Source organism: Heterocephalus glaber, unplaced genomic scaffold (assembly GCF_053883595.1).
Source record: "Heterocephalus glaber isolate CG9 unplaced genomic scaffold, H.glaber_assembly_v1.0 deba00001564, whole genome shotgun sequence".
In the NCBI taxonomy this organism is placed as follows: domain Eukaryota; kingdom Metazoa; phylum Chordata; class Mammalia; order Rodentia; family Bathyergidae; genus Heterocephalus; species Heterocephalus glaber.
In genome coordinates, this window is record NW_028258351.1 from 21802357 (window position 1) to 21823141 (window position 20785).

At 37.6% G+C, this 20785-nt stretch overlaps 1 protein-coding gene and 1 pseudogene across 1 annotated transcript in view; both read right to left on the reverse strand.

Moving 5' to 3' along the window:
- Positions 1–2582, reverse strand: part of LOC101697917 (myosin-8) — a 29661-nt gene extending 27079 nt beyond the window's left edge. The window contains exons 1-3 of the mRNA XM_004857531.3: positions 2407–2582; positions 2161–2204; positions 343–578 (exon numbers count right to left, since the gene is read on the reverse strand). Coding sequence (XP_004857588.2) covers positions 343–552 — 210 coding nt within the window. The 5' untranslated portion in view covers positions 553–578; positions 2161–2204; positions 2407–2582. The remainder of the gene's footprint in view (positions 1–342; positions 579–2160; positions 2205–2406) is intronic.
- An 11049-nt stretch (positions 2583–13631) lies between these two features.
- On the reverse strand, positions 13632–16676 carry LOC101700337 (ephrin type-A receptor 4 pseudogene; annotated as a pseudogene).
- Positions 16677–20785: the final 4109 nt, after the last annotated feature.

Consider the following 20785-nt stretch of genomic DNA (forward strand, 5'->3'; position numbering starts at 1 on the left):
CTCTTGCAGCTGCCCAGTCAAAAATGAGTTTGAAAAGAAACTTTTCTTTTGATAGGAGCTTAGTTTTTATTTTTCTCAAGTTTGGAGTTTTACTTTGAGAAGAGGAGAACTGAAAGGAATGGTAAAGGCAGGTAAGTGAATGGGCTGAGTATTATGGGAAGTTGGGAATGGGAGATATGAGGTTACAGCTGTGAATTCTTTTATCTTCCATATCTGATCTCCACCAGCTTAGTAAAATGGTGTTTGTTTTGGCAATAGGCTTAGAGATTTCCAGCAAGGAAGACTTCATATTGAATTGCAGAGCTAGAAAAATGAAATGAGGAGAGGTATTTTTCTACTTACTGCTCCACCTTCAGTCTTTACAGTTACTTTTCCTCCTTCCTTGCTTTGTATGGTGCTCTTCACATAGGATTCCTTAGGCTCCGCCACAAAGACAGACGTTTTAGCATCAAAAGGCTTGTTTTGGGCCTCAATCCGCTCTCTTTCTGATTTTCGGAGGTAGGGAGCAGCTTCCCCAAAAATAGCCATCTCAGCGTCGGAACTTGAGCTCATGGCTGCTATTTATTTAGCAGAGGATTCTGTGTTGGGGAAAGAAAGAACAAAGGAGAGGGAGAAACAGAAAGTAGAAATCATAAATGTGAGTTAGGATGTGAAATAAAAGCAGTGTTCAGAACGTGCAGTCTGTACTGTGACTGTTCCTCCGGCTGACATTCACCAACATTCTACCATAGTCTAAAGGACTATTTTGGAATGAGAGTGTAGTTGAGGCTTCATTCTTTGGTCTTTGTAAATTTCCTGTTCAGATCACATATCTCAATTCTCAGGACTATGTACCTAGAGTTGAATAGAATGGAATCCTTACATGTTCTTTATATCTGGGACCTTGTGCTTGCAAGGCAGGCGGCAGAACCACTGAGCTAGATTCCCGGCCTTTGTAGCTGAAACTCTTAATGGATTACTTTATAGCAACTGTCGTAATTTAATGCCCACTTCTCATAATGCCTGCATCTGCCGTATCCTAGAACAGTCAGGTAGTTTGGAAGAAAAGTTTGCCTTATGCAAATGAAGGTTAATATTTTCAAAGTAATTAAAAACATTTTTGCCTTTTAGATGTCCATTTTCTCTCATAAACCAAATAATTATTTTTAACATCTTTATGTTGATATTTGGTGTTATGTCTCTCAGTGGGTTGTTAAAAAGATCTATAACAAATTCTAGTTCTCTGGATTTTTCATCATTTAGCTTGCTATCAAATGACTTAGTATTGCCCTAATTTCCAAATCTCTTCTGTCATTCTCCTTCGACGTGAGAGATTTTATCTGTCACTGAACAGATCCATTAGCATGGAGGCCCTTCATAGATAAATTCATGGAGGTTCATTCTTTGTTACCAGGAAGAAGAAAAAGGAAAAGAGTTCATCACATGTATGTAAGTTTTGTTTTGTTTTGTTTTTTGGTACCGGGGATTGAACGCCAGACCTTCCACTTGCGAAGCAGGCAGTGGAACCACTGAGCTAACTCCCTGGCCTTGTAATTTATTTTTTTCCTGATTGATAAATATACTTCTGCTATGTTGACATGTTAGATTCACTTTTCCTTTACTTTCAGATAGTAAGTTACTTAGGAAAGGCCAAGATCTTTCTTAAATTATATGTCTTATTTAGTATTTGGTCAGTATAATAACTTGTGACTTCTTGAGAGAAAAATAACTTTTCTTATGCAAATTACAATGAATCACCAAAGTTGCTAAAATATGGTTTTAATGAAAAGTTTGTGTTTAGATTTTTTGGGTGAGAATCTTTCTTGAGTGTTTAAAAAATGTCAGTAAATTGTCTAAGTATTCAGTACTTTGCAGCAGCAAGAGGTTGACTTGAAATAGCCTGTTGTTCTTGGATTGTTGTAAGCACAGCTGAGGACTCACTGTCAAAACTCACTCCATCCTAAATGGTTCTTTTAGTCCTGCAACTCAAAAGAGGATAGTACTTTCTGAGAATAATCATTCTGAAAAATGATTTTCCAGCACTTATAAATAATTACTCGAAAACACTTTCTATTGATAGAACTGAAAAGACATGGAAATGATGTATAATTAAGAACTGTTCACAACTTGCTTAGACTAAATCTCCCCTGTCATCAATACGTGAATAAAACCAAGTCTTACCTCTGAAGTTCCAGATGAAAATGTAGGGTCAGAACTGTCCCACACTATAAAACAAGAAGTTTCTTGTTAGTGATGCTTTTTAATTCCAGAAATATAATTACAGAATTAAAATTTCCCTATCCTAAAGCTTGGCTCTATGAAAACAAAAGACAAAGTTGAGAGGAGAATTTCATGCTCAGAGATAGCCACATGGTTAGGGCTTTCAGCCTCCAGGGTCCTTGGGGTTCCAAGCCCCCCAGCACTTACCTCTGGGTTCTTGATGGAGATAAGACACAAGGATCAGTCCTGTTTATATAGGAACTAATGTGCTGATGCTGCAGCTACCTCCTTTTTGTTAGGGCAAGACGTTTGGCAACATGAAGTCTCAGCATAGTTTGCAGTGACATTTGGCATGTTTGGATATAATTAGAAGTATTCATATCATTTAGAGTATGTGAACCAATCTCCTATAAATAATTTGTCAGGGGCCAATCTGGCATCAGAGAATGTTTTCTAGTGTGCTGGGGAGGGAATCTTTGACAGTGCCTTGTGGGACCTCATAGTCAGTTCTTAGGAGCTATGTTCAATTTGGCAAACTCTTTCATGCATGCCTGGGTAACCGAATGAGCAGATGCCCAGCGACATGCTGCTGTCAGAGCCATCACCAGGCCTCCTTATGCCATCCCACAGGAACCCCCTACTGCATTTCCTGGGCCACTGCCAGGGCTCATCCTTGGAGACAGGGATGGTCAGCAGAGCCAAACTGAGAGGAGCTTCTGCCCTGAGTCTCCACTGCTGGGCCAGGGCCCACCCAGCCAACACTGAAACAAATTACTAGAAATTAGTATGTGTTCAGTGCTGGGAAAATATAGATAAATAGAAAGAAAAATGTCTATAATCCTGGTGTGTAGAGATAAAATATAGGCACGTAAGTGGGATGGTATTATATATAAATGTATAGTAAACTATGTCTTGCAATTTGCTTTAAAATCATTACATTATGGGTGATTTTCATACTTCTAATGTCATTTACATCTTCATAATTCAAACATGTTATATTGTTGTTGTTCTTTTTTAAATTAAAAATTTTAAGGACAAGTATGTTGAGGTATAACTTAGGTATAGCCTAACTCACCCTTTTTAATGACACTTATGTAAGGTCATTTTGCTTATATTTTTAAAAAGAACTTTTTAAAGCTTTACAATAAAATTCACTTCTTTTGTTGTGTGGTTCTGTGTTTTTACAAATGCATTGATTCATGTAACTGCTGTAATAGTATGCAGAACAGCTACAATTTTATCAGTTTTGATAGATATAGGTGGTTCTGTATTCTCTTAGATTTTAATTATGTAAAAGTTAAAGCCTTATGGGTTAGACTAAAATTCTCATTCAGTGGACACTCACAATGCTGATACCTCTGTTCTCTCTAGTGACAAGCACCATTACCAGTTTGGTTTGTGGTATTCCAGGCCTTATCATGCATTTACATGTCTATTTGCTGGGAAAATATAAATGAGCAAAACTGGTCTAAGTAAATGAGACCATAGAAAATATACAATATAAATGTTTAAAGTGTATTATAGATATATCATAGTTTATATATTTGTCAACTTTCTTTTTTCATTCTATACCCTTGGATTCGTTTCCAGTGTTAGTACATATAAGAAAAAATTTCAAGTGTATGCAATTTCTCAGCATTGCTAATTATTAATTAGCTCAAGATCAGTCTTATTTCATATATACTCTTAGGCATTCCCTCCATCTTTAGATTATTTTAATGTTACTCATAAAATTTCTGTGCTAAATTCTATGCTTGAGATTTTAATAATTTTTATACAGATTGTAAATGGTTGGTTTAATAATGATCCTAACTCTTCTATGACATCTCAGATTTCTAGATTTTATGTCTTCTAGAAAGTCTAAAATTTTAAGTATTCATAACTGTATCAATTTTTTTCTCTATACATGTACTTTTTTTGGTGTATATTATAAAAAAAGACTTTCCTCCTTAACTCAAGGACTCAGGGTCATATATATGTTCTTCTATGTTTTCAGTCTAATGATTTTTTAAAAATGTTGATAGTTTCTTAACCCAGGTCTGTGTATATGTTTCTGGGTTTCATATTTTGTACTATATTTCTGTACCAATAGCACATAAGCTTTGATGTCTAGGAGGACAAATTTTACCTCATCAGTTCTCCTTTCCATGGTCAGCAACAGTTACCAGATTTTGTGTCTTTCGAGATGTATTTTATTCATATACGAACATATACTTACATTCTTTTTTTTACTGTCGTAACTCAAGTTTTGTGAATGTTTTAGATTTAGATTGGTGTTTTTAAACTTTTTTTCATTATTGCAGAAAAAAATAATTAAACCAATCAAAAAACCAAATTAGTTAAAACTAAGTTTAATTTCTCTACAAAAGAAATGAAATACTAATGATTAAGATTAAATTAAATTAAATTTGAATGATCTTTTTAGGAAGAAATTAAATGGGCTGCAATAAGATTTTTCAGGAAAATTTGAACTTTGAGCCTGAGGGCAGGGCATAAACCATTGTAACAGCTAACTTTTTTGCCCCTCTAAATCAATTTTTCACCTCATTAGGGACAATATGACCTCTACTGAAAATATATATTTTGGTTATATAAAAAAAAAATTTATATTCCCTTATTGTTAGTTAGAAAGTTTCATATTTATCTTTACAGGGGAAGTTGTTACTTGTGTTATTCAAAACATTCATATTTTTATTTTTATCTACTTGATTTTTCTGGTAGGTATAAATTAAAAATTTTTCACTATGATTGTTTGCAGCTATATTAGATTTTGTTATGTAGAGATCAAAGATATTTGCTCACCCTATAGAAATTTATGACTATTTTATCTCTCTGGTGGATTGTAGTTTTTACAAATAAAATATGAACTATCCCTGCTTCTTTTAGTACTATTTTGCCTTCAATTCTATTTCATCTACTGTCAATCGTGCCACAATTGCTTTTAGTTTTTGGTAGCATATGTATGAGTTATTTTTTCTCCTACTTTTATTTTCAACCTTTCCAAGTTACTTTATTTTTCATCTAACTTTTAAAACAAAGTAGGTATTTGAAAAATCCATTATGACAGTCACTTTTAATGAATGAGTACGTTTTAGAGCAGCAAACTGGCTGGCATGCCTTTTATAGTGTGCACAGTGTTTTAAATATGAATTTCACTAGCCAGATGTTATTTTGTCTAATATTTGGCAAGCCACCTAACCTGTTTAGGATTCAGTTTGTTCATCTGCTAAAGGCAGAATAATCATAATTTCCCACCATTTCATATGATTAATGTAGTTAATGAATAATATATGTAAAGCATTTAGCATTGTACCTGGCAATATAGTTCATAATTAATAAATATTGTCTAATATCACCATGTTTAAAATAATGTAAAGGGCTTTATCCTGTGAGTGACAGGATATCACTACAGTGTTTTGTGTAAGGAACTGACCTTAAGATTTGCTTTAAATGTAATTGTAATAGCAGCATGGAAGATAAATTGCAGGAGTGAAACAGAGTCGAGAACCTACTTTAAACCGTTGTTATGCTATTTTAAGGAAGAGTTGAGGACTGAACTAAGCCAGTAGTGTTTGGAAAAGAAAAGAGAGGGATAGAATTGAGGGATATTTAGGTTGTAGACTTGACTGCTCTTGCTCTTCTAAAATAAAAATAATTTTAGACATTCAGAAACTACCTAAATTGGTTCTACCCCAATATAATTGGAAATAAAGAGAATTTCCTAAGATTAGAGGTTAAATTTCTCATAGAAAGGAAACAGAGTTGGGAAAGAATAGACAAAAGATAATGATATTTCTTTTGGATGTAGAATTGGTAGAATTCCTGGTAAAAGCAAGCAAGTTTCCAGGAACAAAAAGTTTTTGCCACATGAACACATTTTAAAAAATATGATATTTAAACAATGTAAAATTAATGAAGATAAGTAAATCAGTAGAACATAAAAAAGTCCAGAATGGGCCCTTGTATGTATGACAAGTTAGTACATGATAAAGTTGGCATTCCAAACCACTTGTAGAAAGGAAGGGCAGTTCATTGAGTGGGGTTGAGGCTTAAAATTTGAAAATAAAAATTACTTCCTTGTCTGTAACTTATTTCCGAAAATAAGTTACAGATGAATTGAAGTCTTAGACATTAAAACAAGCAAACCATAAGAGAATATGTTTATTCCCTATGGGTAGGAAAGATCTCTGATAAAGAAAAAAGACCCTATGTTAATTGAATATATCAAAATTTAAGACTTCTCAATTAGAAATAAGCTCTATAAACAATTTAAAGATAAATGGCAGACTAGGGAGAATTATTAGTTACATATATCACAAGGAAATTATAGTCAGTTATATTCAGAAGTGAATCAAACAAAAGGGAGATACATGCAAATAGCTAAAAGATATGTAATTCATGGAAGGCACAATACAAATGGGCAGTAAATATATAAATATACACTCAATCCCAGGAAGTGCAAGATCAAATAACATAGAAAATTAGTATATTTTATCCATCAAGTTGGCAAAAAAAAAAAAATTAATAGCAGCAAATTAGTTGGTATGGGGAAGTGGATGCTGTCATATATTATGTGTAAAGATGTAAATTTTCCAGGGCAATTTCTTACACCTATTAAATTTAAAATTGCAATAATTTTACTTCTTACTCTTTCCTACAGAAGCACACGAAATAGGAAAATATGTTTAAGGTTGTGCATTTAGTGTTTCTTTTAATAGTGCAGTTTTGAAAACTATCCATTCAGTTACATTGTAGTTTAATTAAGTGACCACCTGTTAAATGGTGGTGCTCTGATGATGTGCTCAGTGGTTGGAACTTGACACTTTAATCTGAGATTTGGATCAGCTTAATGCATTTTCCACTGGTTCTCTTTGAGCTCTAATACTGAAAACTGAAGGCTTTGTTTTAAATAGCAATAAGCAATGAAGTAGGAAGTTTTAACTAGTAATATTAAGAAAACTAAATTGTGAGATATTTGTTAATGTCTAATTATTGTTATATTTCTAACCTATATCCAATATACAGATATCTTTTAGGCAAGTCTTGTGTGACAGCTCACTTTTAAATTAAAGACTCTTCCAAGGTCTGGCATATATCCCTTGCCCTTGCTCTTCTTGCTAATATCCGCTTACTGTTAAGCCCAGAGTAAGAGTCGAGTTTCCATCTCTAATAATCCTACTCCAAGAGTCACTACCAGAAATTAATTGTATTTCCTGAGATTCCCTCTGTCCTGAGTGGCTCTGTTTTTTCCCTCCAGTGAGTAAAGCAGATGAATCGAGCCACTTTAGATATCTCTACTTTTTCTAGTGTGAAACACTGTAATTATCTTGTCTTTAACCAAAGCAAAAGACTTGCTTTTCGTATGATTTATGCCAAAGAGGAACGTTACTTAGATCCATCTACGTTCTTGCATGTATCAGTAATTGATTTCTTTTTACTGGTGAGGATATTTCATATTGAGAATATACCATATTTTGTTCATCTATTATCTTGCTGATGAGTATTTTTCTTATCTTTTTGTGGAAATATTTTATTTCTTTTGGTTAAATAACAAGGAGTGGAATCATTAGATGAAGATGTAGGTGTCTATTTAATTTATTTTTTAATTTTTTTCCCCATTAACTTTATTGGTACATTTTAGGTATAAAATATAGTTACATTCATCTTTGGGATCTTGTACCTTTACATGAGTCTCTTGGTTCTTATTTTTTTTCCCCTTCCCTTGCCCTCCCTTCACCCCCTCCACCCTTCCATATTTGCAAAGACCTTGTTTCCATTTTTTTCCTCTTCTCATATTTTTTCCTTTCCCTTTTTTCCCTTCCCCTACCCCTCCCAAATCCCCTGCTCTTTTAGACCTTTTCTTCCTGTTTCACAATATCAGTTATACATTTTTTAAATTACAGTATTAAGATCTAGGAGACATTACCACAGATTTTACAGAATTTAGAAGGATATAGAAAGCATATTACAAAAATCTTTTTTGAAATAAATTTGACAACTTCTAAGAAGTACCTTGGAAGACAAATTCATGAAAGTAACTCTGGAGGAAATATAAAATTTGAATAGCACCTATTAAAGAAAGTATATTCCTAGCTTGAAAACCTACCTATATGACAACAGCAGGCTCATAAACATTTTAACTGATAAATTATATCAAACAATTAAAGCAGAAAAAAGAAGGAACACTTCTCCCCTCATTTTAGGAACTCCACATTGTGCTAATCCTAAAATTGGATAAAGATAACAGAAGAAAAAAGTGTGAACATAGAAATTTGTTTAACAAAACAAACTATTGGAAGTCAGATCTGGAAGGATGTAGAAAGTGGTTTTGTTATAGGGATGGCAGTGTTGGTTCAGCATTGGAAGATCCACCCCCAAAAGTCATCATTTTAACAGAGGGAAGAACAAAGCCATGTGATCCTGCCACTAGTTGGAGAAAAAGTATTGGACTAAATTCCACAGCTGTTCATGGTAAAAGCTATCAGGAGACTAGAAGTAGAACAGAACCTTCTCAACAGATTAAAGACATGTACTCCATACTTCCAGCAAGAACGCCTTATATGAATGGAGAAGATACAATGCTTTCTCCTTAAGGTGGGGAACAAAGGCAGATATGCTTACTCTTTATCTGTCCATTAAACTTTGAAACCTAGTCCCCACCAAAATAGTCTGGCAATAAAATGACACAACTAGGATAGGATTGGGATGGCAGAAGCAAAATCTTTATATGTAGATGAAATGATCATCTACAGAGAAAATACTAAGAAATCTCTAGGAGCCCCTAGAACTTGTACTTGAATTTAGCAGGATTAGAAAACACAAGGTATATATAAAAATTCAGGTCTGTGTATACTTGCTATAAATGAAGAATTGGATATTGAAATTTAAAAGTTATGTAGGAGTACAAAAGACCTAGAAAAGTTTAAAACAAAAACAGTGTTGAAAGACGTTTAGTACCTAATTTTAAGACTTCCTCTAAAGCTACAGTAATCAAGGCAGTGTTGGTATAAGGGAAGACATATAGATCATTTGAATAAAACAGAGAATCTAGAAATAGAACCACACATATATGGTCCACTGAATTTTGAAAGACTATTTAACATTAGCATTTTATAGAATATAAACTCAATTCAAGAGCCGAGGAAGAGATAGTGTTTTCAGCAAACGGCACTAGAACACCTGGTATCCATATATAAAAAATTAATCTCAGCCCTTTTTTTCCATACATGAAAATAACTTGAAGGGATCTATGAACCTAAATAAGAAAGCCTAAAAGTATAAAACTTTAAGAAGAAATTATATGGGAAAATATTTATGAATTCAGGGTAGGCAAGAACTACCTAGGATACAAAAGACATGATGTATGAAAGAAAACAATTGATAAATGAGATTCCATCAAAATTTAGAACTTTAAATGACATCATTAAAATAAGAAGTAGTCCTTAAACAGACCATATTTCCAATGCATATAACCCATGACCAGAATATATAAAGAATTCTTAGAGCTCATTAATAGACAACCCAATTAAAATGTAGACGTAAGAAGATGATAAATAGCCAGTATAGCACAAGGAATGATGTGCAACTCTAGAATCAGAAAAATACAAATCAGTACAATAATAAGACTGAATTATACACCATTAGGGAGATGAAGTTAAAAGTTTTAAAAGCCTTGTCCTGACTTTTTCTTTTTGTTGGATTCTCCCCCTTTGCGTTTAATTTGTCACGCCCAATGGATTCATTCTGCTGGGTTTCCTGGGGTTGTGATCCTCATTGTCTTTTCCTAGGGTATTGTCTAAAATTTTTTGGAGTGCTGTTTTGGTATTCATGAAGTTCCTGAGGTGCTCTTTATCATGAAAGTATCTTATTTCTCCATCAATTTTGAAAGATAGTTTTGCAGGGTACATCAATCTGGGTTGGAGGCTATTTTCCTTTAGGGCTTGAAATACATCACTCCAAGCTCTTCTTGCCTTGAGGGTTTGCATTGAGAAGTCTTCTGTGATTCTGATGGGCTTTCCTTTGTATGTGATTTGTTTCTTTTCTCTCACTGCTTGTAGAATTTTATTCTTCTGTTGGATTTCTGGAATCCTAACTATTATATGCCTATGTGTAGATTTTTTTGATTAAGGCTAGCTGGAGTCCTATATGCCTCACTTATCTGTATGTCAAATTCTTTTCCCCTCCTTGGGAAGTTTTCTGCCATCACTTCTGTGAACAGTCTTTTTATGTCATCTGCACTCTCTTCTCTTTCTTCATTGACTCCAATCAGTCTTATGTTATTCTTCTTTGCATCATGTAGCAGCTGCTGGATTGATTTCTCCTGTTCCCTTACAATTTTAAAGCAATTTTTCTTTTCCTCCTCACTAATTGCAATCTTATCTTTTATATGTGAAATTCTATCCTCACATTGGTTCATTCTGCTGGGTAGACTTTCGATGGAGTTTTTAATCTCTTGGAAATCTGTTTGTATCTGTTTTATGGATTCCATTAGTTTCCTATGTTGGGATTCCATCATGTTCCTCGGATCCTCTATTTTTTTTATCTGTGTCCTGTCTAGATTTATTAATCATGTCTTGCACTATGAGCAAAATCTTTGCTGTTATCTAAGTAATTATTTCTGATTTCATTTTTCCCAGATCCTCTTTTGTTGCCAGTTCAGAGAGTCCAGGTGGTTGAGTATCAGAGTGTTCCATCTCGTTTCCCTTTGGGGTTGCTGTAAGTGATCCAGAAGTCTGTTTTTGAGGCTTGTTTATGTGTCTTCTCATTTCCGTGGGGGAAGGGGGGTGCTTCTGGTGCCCATGTGGCTCACCTTCTCTGCCCTAGGAGCTTGGGATGGAGGTGGGGTAGCTTCCTTCTGGGTGCTGGGACCGGCTCAGCTTCTCTGCCCTAGGAGCTTGGGATGGTGGTGGGGGAGCTTCCTTCTGGGTGCTGGGACCAGCTCACCTTCTCTGCCCTAGGAGCCTGGGTTGGTGGTGGGGGAGCTTCCTTCCAGGTGCTGGGACCAGCTGAGCTTCTCTGCCCTAGGAGCCTGGGATGGCAGTGGGGGAGCTCCCTTTCAGGTGCTGGGACCAGCTCAGCTTCTCTGCCCCTGTCTATTTAATTTATAAGATGTGACCAATATTTTAAAAAATTAATTGTACTATTTTACATTCTTACTAGCAATGTATGAGAGCTATAATTACTGTGTCCTTTCCAACATTTGTCATTTGTAGTCTTTACAAATTTGGTCATTCTTATGGATTTTTAGTGGAATTTTTGGGTCCTTTAAACAGTATATAGTTTGATCATGTTTTTAAAATCCAATCTGACAGTCTGTCTTTTAATTGGATTGTTTAATTTAGTCATATTTAATATTATTTAGGTAATTGGAATTGTTTTCTGTCTCTTACCCTTTTTCTTCCTCTATTTTTCCTTTACTAGTTTATTTAGCATTATTCCCTGATATACTATTTTAATTTATTTAATAATTTTTCCACACTTTTGAGTTATTTTAATTGATTTCTCTAGTTTATCATGTACCTTAACTTAAAAGAATCAATATCAGCTTTGTACTAGTTTAATTCCAGTAATACATGAAAATTTTACTCTCATATAACTTTGTTCCCTTTCACCTATTTTATCATTTTGTCTTTAATATCATAAACCCAACAATATACTGTTAAAATTATTATTTTATTATCTGTGGTCATTTCCTTAGCCCAATACAACTTTGCTTCCATATCACTCTTTTGTGCTACTGACAAGTATATTACACATATATTATACAGTATTTATGTTATAGGTCCAATAATACATTATATGGGTATGTTTTATTTTCTACAATTGCTTTTAAAGTCAGATACAAAATGTGAAATACCTATTTGTATAAGGTTTTATAATTACATAATCACCTTTACTGGTGTTCTTTCTTTTTTTTTTTTTTGAGGTGTACATGGATGTGAATTACTTTTTCTTCATTTACTGTGGGATTTCCTTGGTATATTGAGTAATTCCAACTGAAACCTGGGCAGTTTTGCATTTAGCCCAGGACTCTGGATCTTACTTAATCTCTTTATCTGGACTTTTCTAACTCTTCTCTGGTGAAGGGAAGGAGTAGTATCACCTTCTACTTCTTTTTTTTTTTTTTTTTTTTAGTCTAGGAAAAAATATATTTATATCACTGCAATGGCACACCCTGGGTAAAATGTTTCAGCAATGCATATCATAGGCAGCTCATGAGAACTGGCTTTGTTCTATGTGGTGGCACCTGACCTGGTGTCCATAGTAAAACCTGTCGCCTTTGGTCACTCGCTGCCACAGCGATGCAGCAGTGACATACAGGAATGGAATATGGAAATACATATAAATAAAACCACGAGGAGTTTAGGAGCAAGCACTCTGCAGAGCTGGTGCCATAAGACAGTACATTCCTCCATGCAACTGGAGAACAGATGCTGAACTTTAATTCTGCTGATTTCACTGGGAAACGGGGTTCGAAAATCATACATTTCTTCTTTTCAGGTATAGGTGTTACTTCATCCTTGTCTTTGCCCAGAACTGGTGTCACAGAAGCAGAAGAAACACGTTTGGAAGGAACTGAGGAGGGTGTGTTCTGTTTTCTTCCAAGGGCTTTGTAATCGACAGGAAGGGCTGTGAGGCTGCAATAGCAGAATTTACTCCCTTATAGATTTGAGGTTGTTTCTTTACAAGGAGGGAAGTATGAAAGTTCCCTGTTCCAGATTGTCACAGCCCATTTTCTATAAGTTAGTTATAAGTTTGCAGAGTCCACAAATAAGACTATATATGGCACAGCCTCGGGCCCAAAGAGACAGACTTCCTTTGTCCAGTTAGGGGTTTGGGGTCCTGTATTTTTAAAAAATCTGCTTTCTCTTTTTTTCTCAGCCCCACCGTGTCCAAAGAATCCACCAGTGATGAGGACCCTGAAGAAGCAACACCCACGAGCCACATGTTTTTCATCCATCCTTTTTTCCATGCTATGAACCAAGCCCTAAAAGCTACAACTGCATCCTTCGCAACTGTTCCCGTGCATGGTCCTCACACCAGTGGAGGAAGATGATTATAATTTATGCCACAAACAAAACACTATGGTTGTAATTCCAAATGGAGGAGGGATCAAGGATCCTCGGAGAAGCTCAGTGTCTGGCAGCAAATACAGCATCTAAACTTGGAGGCAGAGTTCTATTTATATAGTTACATGTATTTTACACACTGGCGATGGACTTAGGTACTTCTGAGAAACCATTTGTTCCAGGTCTAATCCCAATGACCGGCTGTCATTTCTGAAAAGCCCCACCGTTTCAGCAATCCGTACACCAAGCAATGCTGCAGATACTTCTTCCTTTAATTTCCAAGGGCGAAGATGAAGTAAAAAAAAGTGCAGTTCTTCAATTAAAGTGCATGGATGAGGTAAACTAATTTCAAGAGTTCTGAGTTTATTCGGTAGTGGCTCAGACAGGAACCATCTTGCTGTGCATCTGCTGCACCTGGGTTCGCATCACCTGGACGCTGCTCAAAATCTTATTCTGGTGAGTGATGGCCATGATGCCAATTCTCACCAGGTCACCTTTTGTGTTACATCGCTGAGTACTTACTCCTGGTTCATGTGCACCATAGCCTCTAGTGTGGTATAACTGGCAGCTGTGAAGTTATCCTTATACTGGTCCATTTTAATGGCCTGGAGCCAGTCGCCTACTGATACGATGGCAGAGAATTCAGGAGAGCTGGGATCCAACAAGGCAGTGTTAGGTCTGGAGCTCTCCGTCCCTGTCCTTTTCAAGCTGTTGGGATTTCGGATGAGTTTGTTCAACATGTTGACAATCTGCCCAAATTTAGGCCTGTCTCTTCTCTCCTTCTGCCAGCAGTCCAGCATCAGCTGGTGGAGTGCAATGGGGCAGTCCATGGGCGGGGGTAGCCGATAGCCTTCCTCAATGGCTTTAATCACATCTTGATTGGACATATCCCAGTAGGGTCTCTCTCCATATGACATCACTTCCCACATAACGATTCCATAGCTCCATACATCACTTGCTGATGTGAATTTATGATAGGCAATTGCTTCTGGCGTGGTCCACCGGATAGGAATCTTGCCACCTCTAGTAGTATAAGCTGCTTCGGGATCAACCTCCAGCACTCGGGACATGCCAAAATCAGACACTTTGCAAACTAAGTTGCTGTTTACCAGGATGTTCCGTGCAGCCAGGTCGAGATGCACATAGCTCATATCAGATAGGTACTTCATTCCAGACCCAATACCATGGAGCATGCCCACCAGCTGAATAACTGTAAATCTGCCATCATTCTTCCTGAGGAAGGCATCCAAAGACCCATTCTCCATGTACTCTGTTATGATCATTACTGGTTTACATTTGGTGACGACGCCTTCCAAGTGAATAATATTTGGGTGGTCAAACTGTCCCATGATGCTGGCCTTGCTCAGGAAATCTCTCCTTCGCTTGTCTGTATAACCAGCTTTCAGAGTCTTGATAGCCACACAGATATCTCTCTTGCCAGGGCACTTTGAGCCGCCCACTGCAGACTTCACCAAATTCACCAACTCCTATGACTTTTTTGATCTTAATGCAAGATGCATCAATCTCCTTGGCAAATTCTTGAACTGCCTGGTTGGGATCTTCATATGTAAAGGGATCCACGTAAGTTCTAACACCTTGATTCAAATGTTTCTCTTCATCTGCTTCTTGTTTTGCTTTACTGTATTTACTCCGTCTCCGGCTGATGACAAAAGCTGCAATGAGAATGACCACTAGCACCACGCTGCCTGAGACAGACACCAGGAGGACAGTGGAGTTGGCCCCATCTCCAATGATCCTGGAAGGCACTGTGTTGGTTGTGACCTCCAAGGGCTCACTGAAGTCTCCATAGCCAGCTGCTGTCTGGGCTCTCACATGGAAAACATAGGAAGTCAGAGGGTTCAGACCCTGATGTTCGTGTTCCTGGCGGCTGTCCGAACTATACGATAGCTTCGTTCATTCTGATCCTTCTCATAATACTTGACTTCATACTCCAAGATTACTCCATTGGGCCGATCTGATTCCAACCAAGCCAGAGCCACGCTGTATCTTGTGACTTCTTTAGCCTGGACCAAAGCAATGGATGATGGTGCTGCTTGGTTGGTCGTCACAGTGACAGACACTGATTGGTCCGGACTAGGGTTATACTTGGACACTCTGTTCACCACCCAGATTTCAAAGGTGTAGTTGGTATGTGCGAGCAGGTCAGTGATGGAGACTTTGGTTGTTTTCAGGCCATTCTGCTGCGGGGTACAGTGGACCCCACTTCCTCAGGGTCGGCACTTGCTGGGGTCACCAGCTCCACACTTCTTGCAGACCACATTGTACGAGATGTCCTGGCGGCCTCCTATGTTCCGAGGACTGCTCCATTCCAAGTTCACTGAGGTCTCGTTGACATTGGAAATCAAGTTGAGGGGAGCAGATGGTGGGCGGGTGCAGGGCATGGAGGCAGCGTCATTGTCAGCTCTGAAAAAGCCTCTGTCACAGGTGCATGAGGTGGCTCCTTCCCAGACAGAATAGCTGTGGGGTGGACACTTGGCACAAGTGGCATCCATGGAGAGAGCCTTGTAGTATCCAATTTTGCAAGCTTGGCATTCTCCATTCTGCTCTTCATGCCCAGCATTGCATAGGCAGTTGCCAATGGGGACCAGCCATTCACCATCTGCCCCACAGTACATTTTTGGCACATCCTTCTCTTCCGAGTTGTTGACACAAGAGCCTCGAACTTCCACCAGGGAGGAGGTATCAGCCCCTGTGATGGTGTCTGGAAACTGGGCCAGATTGTGAACAGTGAGTGGGCATTTCTTATAGAACACTCAGACTGACACCAGGGCAATGTAGGCACCAACATCCTGAAAAGCCGGGTAAAACCCCTTTTTGCTCAGTGGCCCCACATCCCGGATCTCAGTGTTGAGCTTCATGATTCTGTCGCCAATGTCTACTTGGGTGAAGCTCACATCAGCAGCAATGGTGTCAATCTTAGCAAACTGGCTCTCTCTGATGAAACGTTCCTTGTCGTTGTCTGATTCATAGTAGTACAGGTTAAACGTCTCCTTGCAGGTCCCCATGACTCCTGGGAGGCTATTGCAGTCCTGCAAGGTGAACTTGATCTTAATGTACACCCTCTGAGCTCCTTCCTGGGTGATCCAATCAATTCGCATCCAGTTATTCTGGCTGGGTTCCATCACGTTGCACACTTGGTAGGTTCGGATTGGTGTGGTTTTTTCATCCATGATACTCACTTTTTCCCACCCTCTTTCCAGAGGGCTTGCTATCCACCCAAGTTCTCCCTGAACGGATCTGGAATCCAATAAAGTAACTTCATTCGCCGGGTACACCCTAGAACCCGTGACAGCGTCGCAAATCCCAAAGAGAAACGAAAAGAGGACAAAATAGAAAATCCCAGCCATGGTTCGCCATGCCAAGGCTGTTATCCTGCCGCTTCTATCCCAGTGGAATAAATGCTTCACACCTTCTACTTCTAAGTCCAGGTTCCTTTCTGTGGTCTTATAATTTTTGGATGGGGATAGTTTTTTCACCAGTGGGCATTATGAAAATGATGGCTTTCCTGTAGGTGTATTCTGACAGTGGGAAGGACAAGAGGCCTTGTTACTCCTAGGTGGGTGGAAGCCAAGGATTCCTATGTTATCTTCACTAGTAATACTGGCAGGGGCACATTATTTACGAATAGGGATGGAAATCCCATGTTGCTACTACTCCCTTGAGACCACTTCATCACAGGGGGTGTTGGGACAACTTATTAAAGCTTCATACATTTGGAAGTATATAGTATAGGCCTTTCATTATGTTTTTTCTGGGGGTAGGGTAGGGCCACAGTTTGTGTGTGTGTGTGTGTGTTTGTGTTTTCTGTGTTATTGAATTGGGCAGTTATTGCCTAAATGTTTTCTCTCTTGCTGGGATGCCCACTTCTTTGTTCTCTTAACAGAGAGAAAGGCCTTTTCTTTTTCTTTGGTCCATTGTGTTTCCAAGTTGTTTGCCTTTTCAACTCCAAATCTGGTTCATACCATGCAAAAGGAAAGCTCCAGAAACATACCACCATATCATTCCTGGTCCTGAGACCCATAGCTGTTCCACCTGTCTCCATCTTTCAAAGTCTCTTATGCTAGGTTTTTGTATAAGGTCCATGGTTTTTAGTTGTACTTAGTCGGAGGAATAGGTAAAAATAAAACTACTTCGTCTTCCTGGAAGTGAAAGTCTCATTACTAATTTTTTGTAGTTCTATTAATTACTAGAAAATAACTATTAAAATATCCTCTGATTTAGGAATTACTTGGGGGAAATACATGTAAAATACCTAACACAGAGCATGGCACAGATTATATTCTTTTAACCTTTGTATATTTCTTAAACACCTGTTATGTGCCAGGCAATGTCTAACTCATCAGATATTCAAAGTGACCAAAACAAACTTTGCTAATGTAGAATTTACCTACAATGACAGATTAAGCAATTAGTTGATTAGTAATAAAGTGGTGATAAGTGCCATAATCAGAAATAAAATAAAAGAGGCAAGAAGCATAACGGGCAGAGAACAGTGAAATGGTTGCCTTTAGGTACTGGGTAACCAGGGAATTCCTGTGGTGTAATTTGCATAGATTTCTGTAGATGTTAAGGAGCAAATCAAGTGGATATGGGCTGAAAAGAAATAACCCTTCCTCTGCTTTGGCAAAATGACAGATAGCTGACCTTATTTCTATGCGAGTGATGTTATAAGATCTTTCCATTGGTCAGGGTAGGAAGGAAATCCAGAACAGTGGATTGCTTTCAGGATGAAGAATTAGATGATCTTGCTTAAATTTGGCTTTTTCATTTATTAGTCATGCAACTTTTGACAAATCACTATCCTCTTTCTAAATTTCCAAAAGGATTTATTTCACAAGGTTGTGAGCATCCAACAACTGACAAATTGCATATGAAAATGTTTTGTAAATAAAGCAAAGGGTCTCATAGATATAAAACATTATTCTTATATTGCTATTATTGACAATACTTGGAATAAATACACTTAGGTAAGGTTTTACAGATTATTTAACCCAATCACCTGATGTAATGGATAAAGAAATTGAGGCCTAGAACAGTTGTGGCTTAATTTATGGGTACAAATGTAGGACAGTAGAATATAGCTTTTATTTTTTTTGTAACAGATTTGGTGATTGATATAAAGTCATGGTTTTCTGAGGGTAGGCTATAAACTACAGCATCATCATCACCTGGAGACTTATTTCTTAAAAAATATTACTTTATTGGTACATTTTAGGTATACAATATAATGACATTCATCACTGAAAATTTGCACCTTTACATACTCTCTTGGTTCTTATTTTTTCCCCTTCCCCTGACCTCCCTTCAACCCCTCCATCTCTCCCTATTTACAAAGACTTTGTTTCCATTTATTCACTTTCTCATATTAATTCCATTCCCTTCTTTCCTTTCCCCTACCCCTCCCACTTCCCTTTCCCCTTTGCCCCTTTTCTTCCTGCTTCACATTATTTATTATATTTTTCAGTCCTTATTTACACTTTCAGTTTCTCACATTAGAGAAACTATTCTGGTATTTACACATGTGTGTCCTGTTCATCTCATTTAAGAGTATGGCCTCAATGTGCATCCATTTAACTATAAGTGTCTCTAATTTCTCATTTTTTATGGCTGAGTAATCCTGCATTTTATTTTAAAAAACCCCACATTTTCTTTATCCAGTCTCCAGTTGATGGGCCTTTAGGCTGCTTCCAAGTTTTAGCTATTACGAATTGTGCTGCTATGAACATGGGTGCACACATATCACTGTGATATGATTCTTTTAATTCTTTGGGGAAGATACCCAGCAGGGGAATAGCTGGGTCAAATGGGACCTCTAGCCCTAGTTCTTTGAGATATCCTGGAGACTTATTAGAAATGTAAATTCTTTGGCCTCAACCTAGACCTATTGAATCAGAAACTCTGGAGACTGGGTCCAGCCATCTGTGTTTTAACATGGCCTCCATAGGCTCTGATGTGTGCTAAATTTTAGAACCACAGATGTGGAGGTTCATATAGCCCTTGAGGAATGTGATACTAGAAGACAAAATACTCAAGTTCACCCTTCAGCAAAATTGTGAGTAGTTGACCTATGTACAGGCATTTTCTTCTTTTTCCTTCTTTCATGCCTCAGTGATGCCTTTCCTTCAGGCACATATCAAGGAACTTCTTTCTTTAGTTTCTTTCTTAGTTGGCTAGCCAATAGCTTCAGTTAGGGTGTGTTATGGTTTGGGTCTAGATGTCCCCCCAAAGCCTTATGTGGTCATAGGATTGATCTAGAGTGTGTGAAGCTGGGATTGATTCATGGTACAATGCTAGGCTCAAGGGTACTAGGATGAAGGGTGTAAATGCTACCCGCCCTAGGTAGACTGAATAAGATAAAAGGGGCAGAGAGACACTGTTAACCTCCCCCTTGTTACCTCTGCTGTCTTGTGGCACCATGCTGTTCCTGCTCTGCCATGCCTGTTGGTCATCCCTGCCTTGGAGTTGGCCGATTATGGACTGAAACCTCTACAAACTGTAAGGCAAATAAATCCCTTCCCCTTTAACTTTGGGTGTCTGGTATTGTGTCTCAGCAATGAGAGAAAAGTAACTAACACAGGATGTTAATTAAAATTAGTACCTTTCAACTTATGAAGAGATTAAATAGAGCAAACATTCTCCAAGATCCCAATAATTCAGTTTCTAATCACAGGAGATTTCAACATAGGATAAAAAGGAGAAGTAATGTCTTGGAGTAGGAGAATTTTGAGGTTTTTTACCCTGTTCTTTATATCTGTTTGGTTATTTGAATCCTTATGAATGGAGTTGGAAAAAAATTCATATTTCCAAGTATCACTATGGCAACGGTCCCAGAATTTACTTCCAGTATCTGTGTATAGAGAAGCAAAGAAACTGATCTTGTTATGAACTCATAGGTGGTTCTGTTGAGTGGCATGATGTCTGACTGGTTACCAAAAACACTAGGGCATAGTCATCTCTGCCTACTTCCCTGTGTGCACATTAGAGGAAAGATCTCTTGCTTTTTTGTAACATTTCACAATATTCTTCCAGTCTCAGTTACTTTCAATCACAGTTTTAGAGCTGTGTTCAGGTAGGAATCAGATTTAAACTGTCTGTATTGTTTCCAGGTCAAATTTGTTCATTCTTAGAGCTTGGGGGCCTTCCATTTCATGTGTCCTGTTTGCTTCATATACAACTGCAATACGTTAGAAACATTTCCTAAACCTCAATGATGCTTCATATCAATTTCAAAGCAGGCAAAGGTGTTAAAAGTAGTCTGAGATTATTGTGTGTGGCTTTATTCTAGTAGATGAGGAAATAATTCTATGTCACCCAATCTGTGAAGAAGATGAGCAAGAATATTAACCAGAATAACTGTGACAGAATATCCTTACTGCCTTAATCAGGGAACCCAGAATAATTGACCCATATATAATAGAATTCACTCTCAGCTCTCCACATACGCAATTATTTAAATAGTTAGGAGACAGAATAATAAAGCAGTTGCTCAGTGCTTT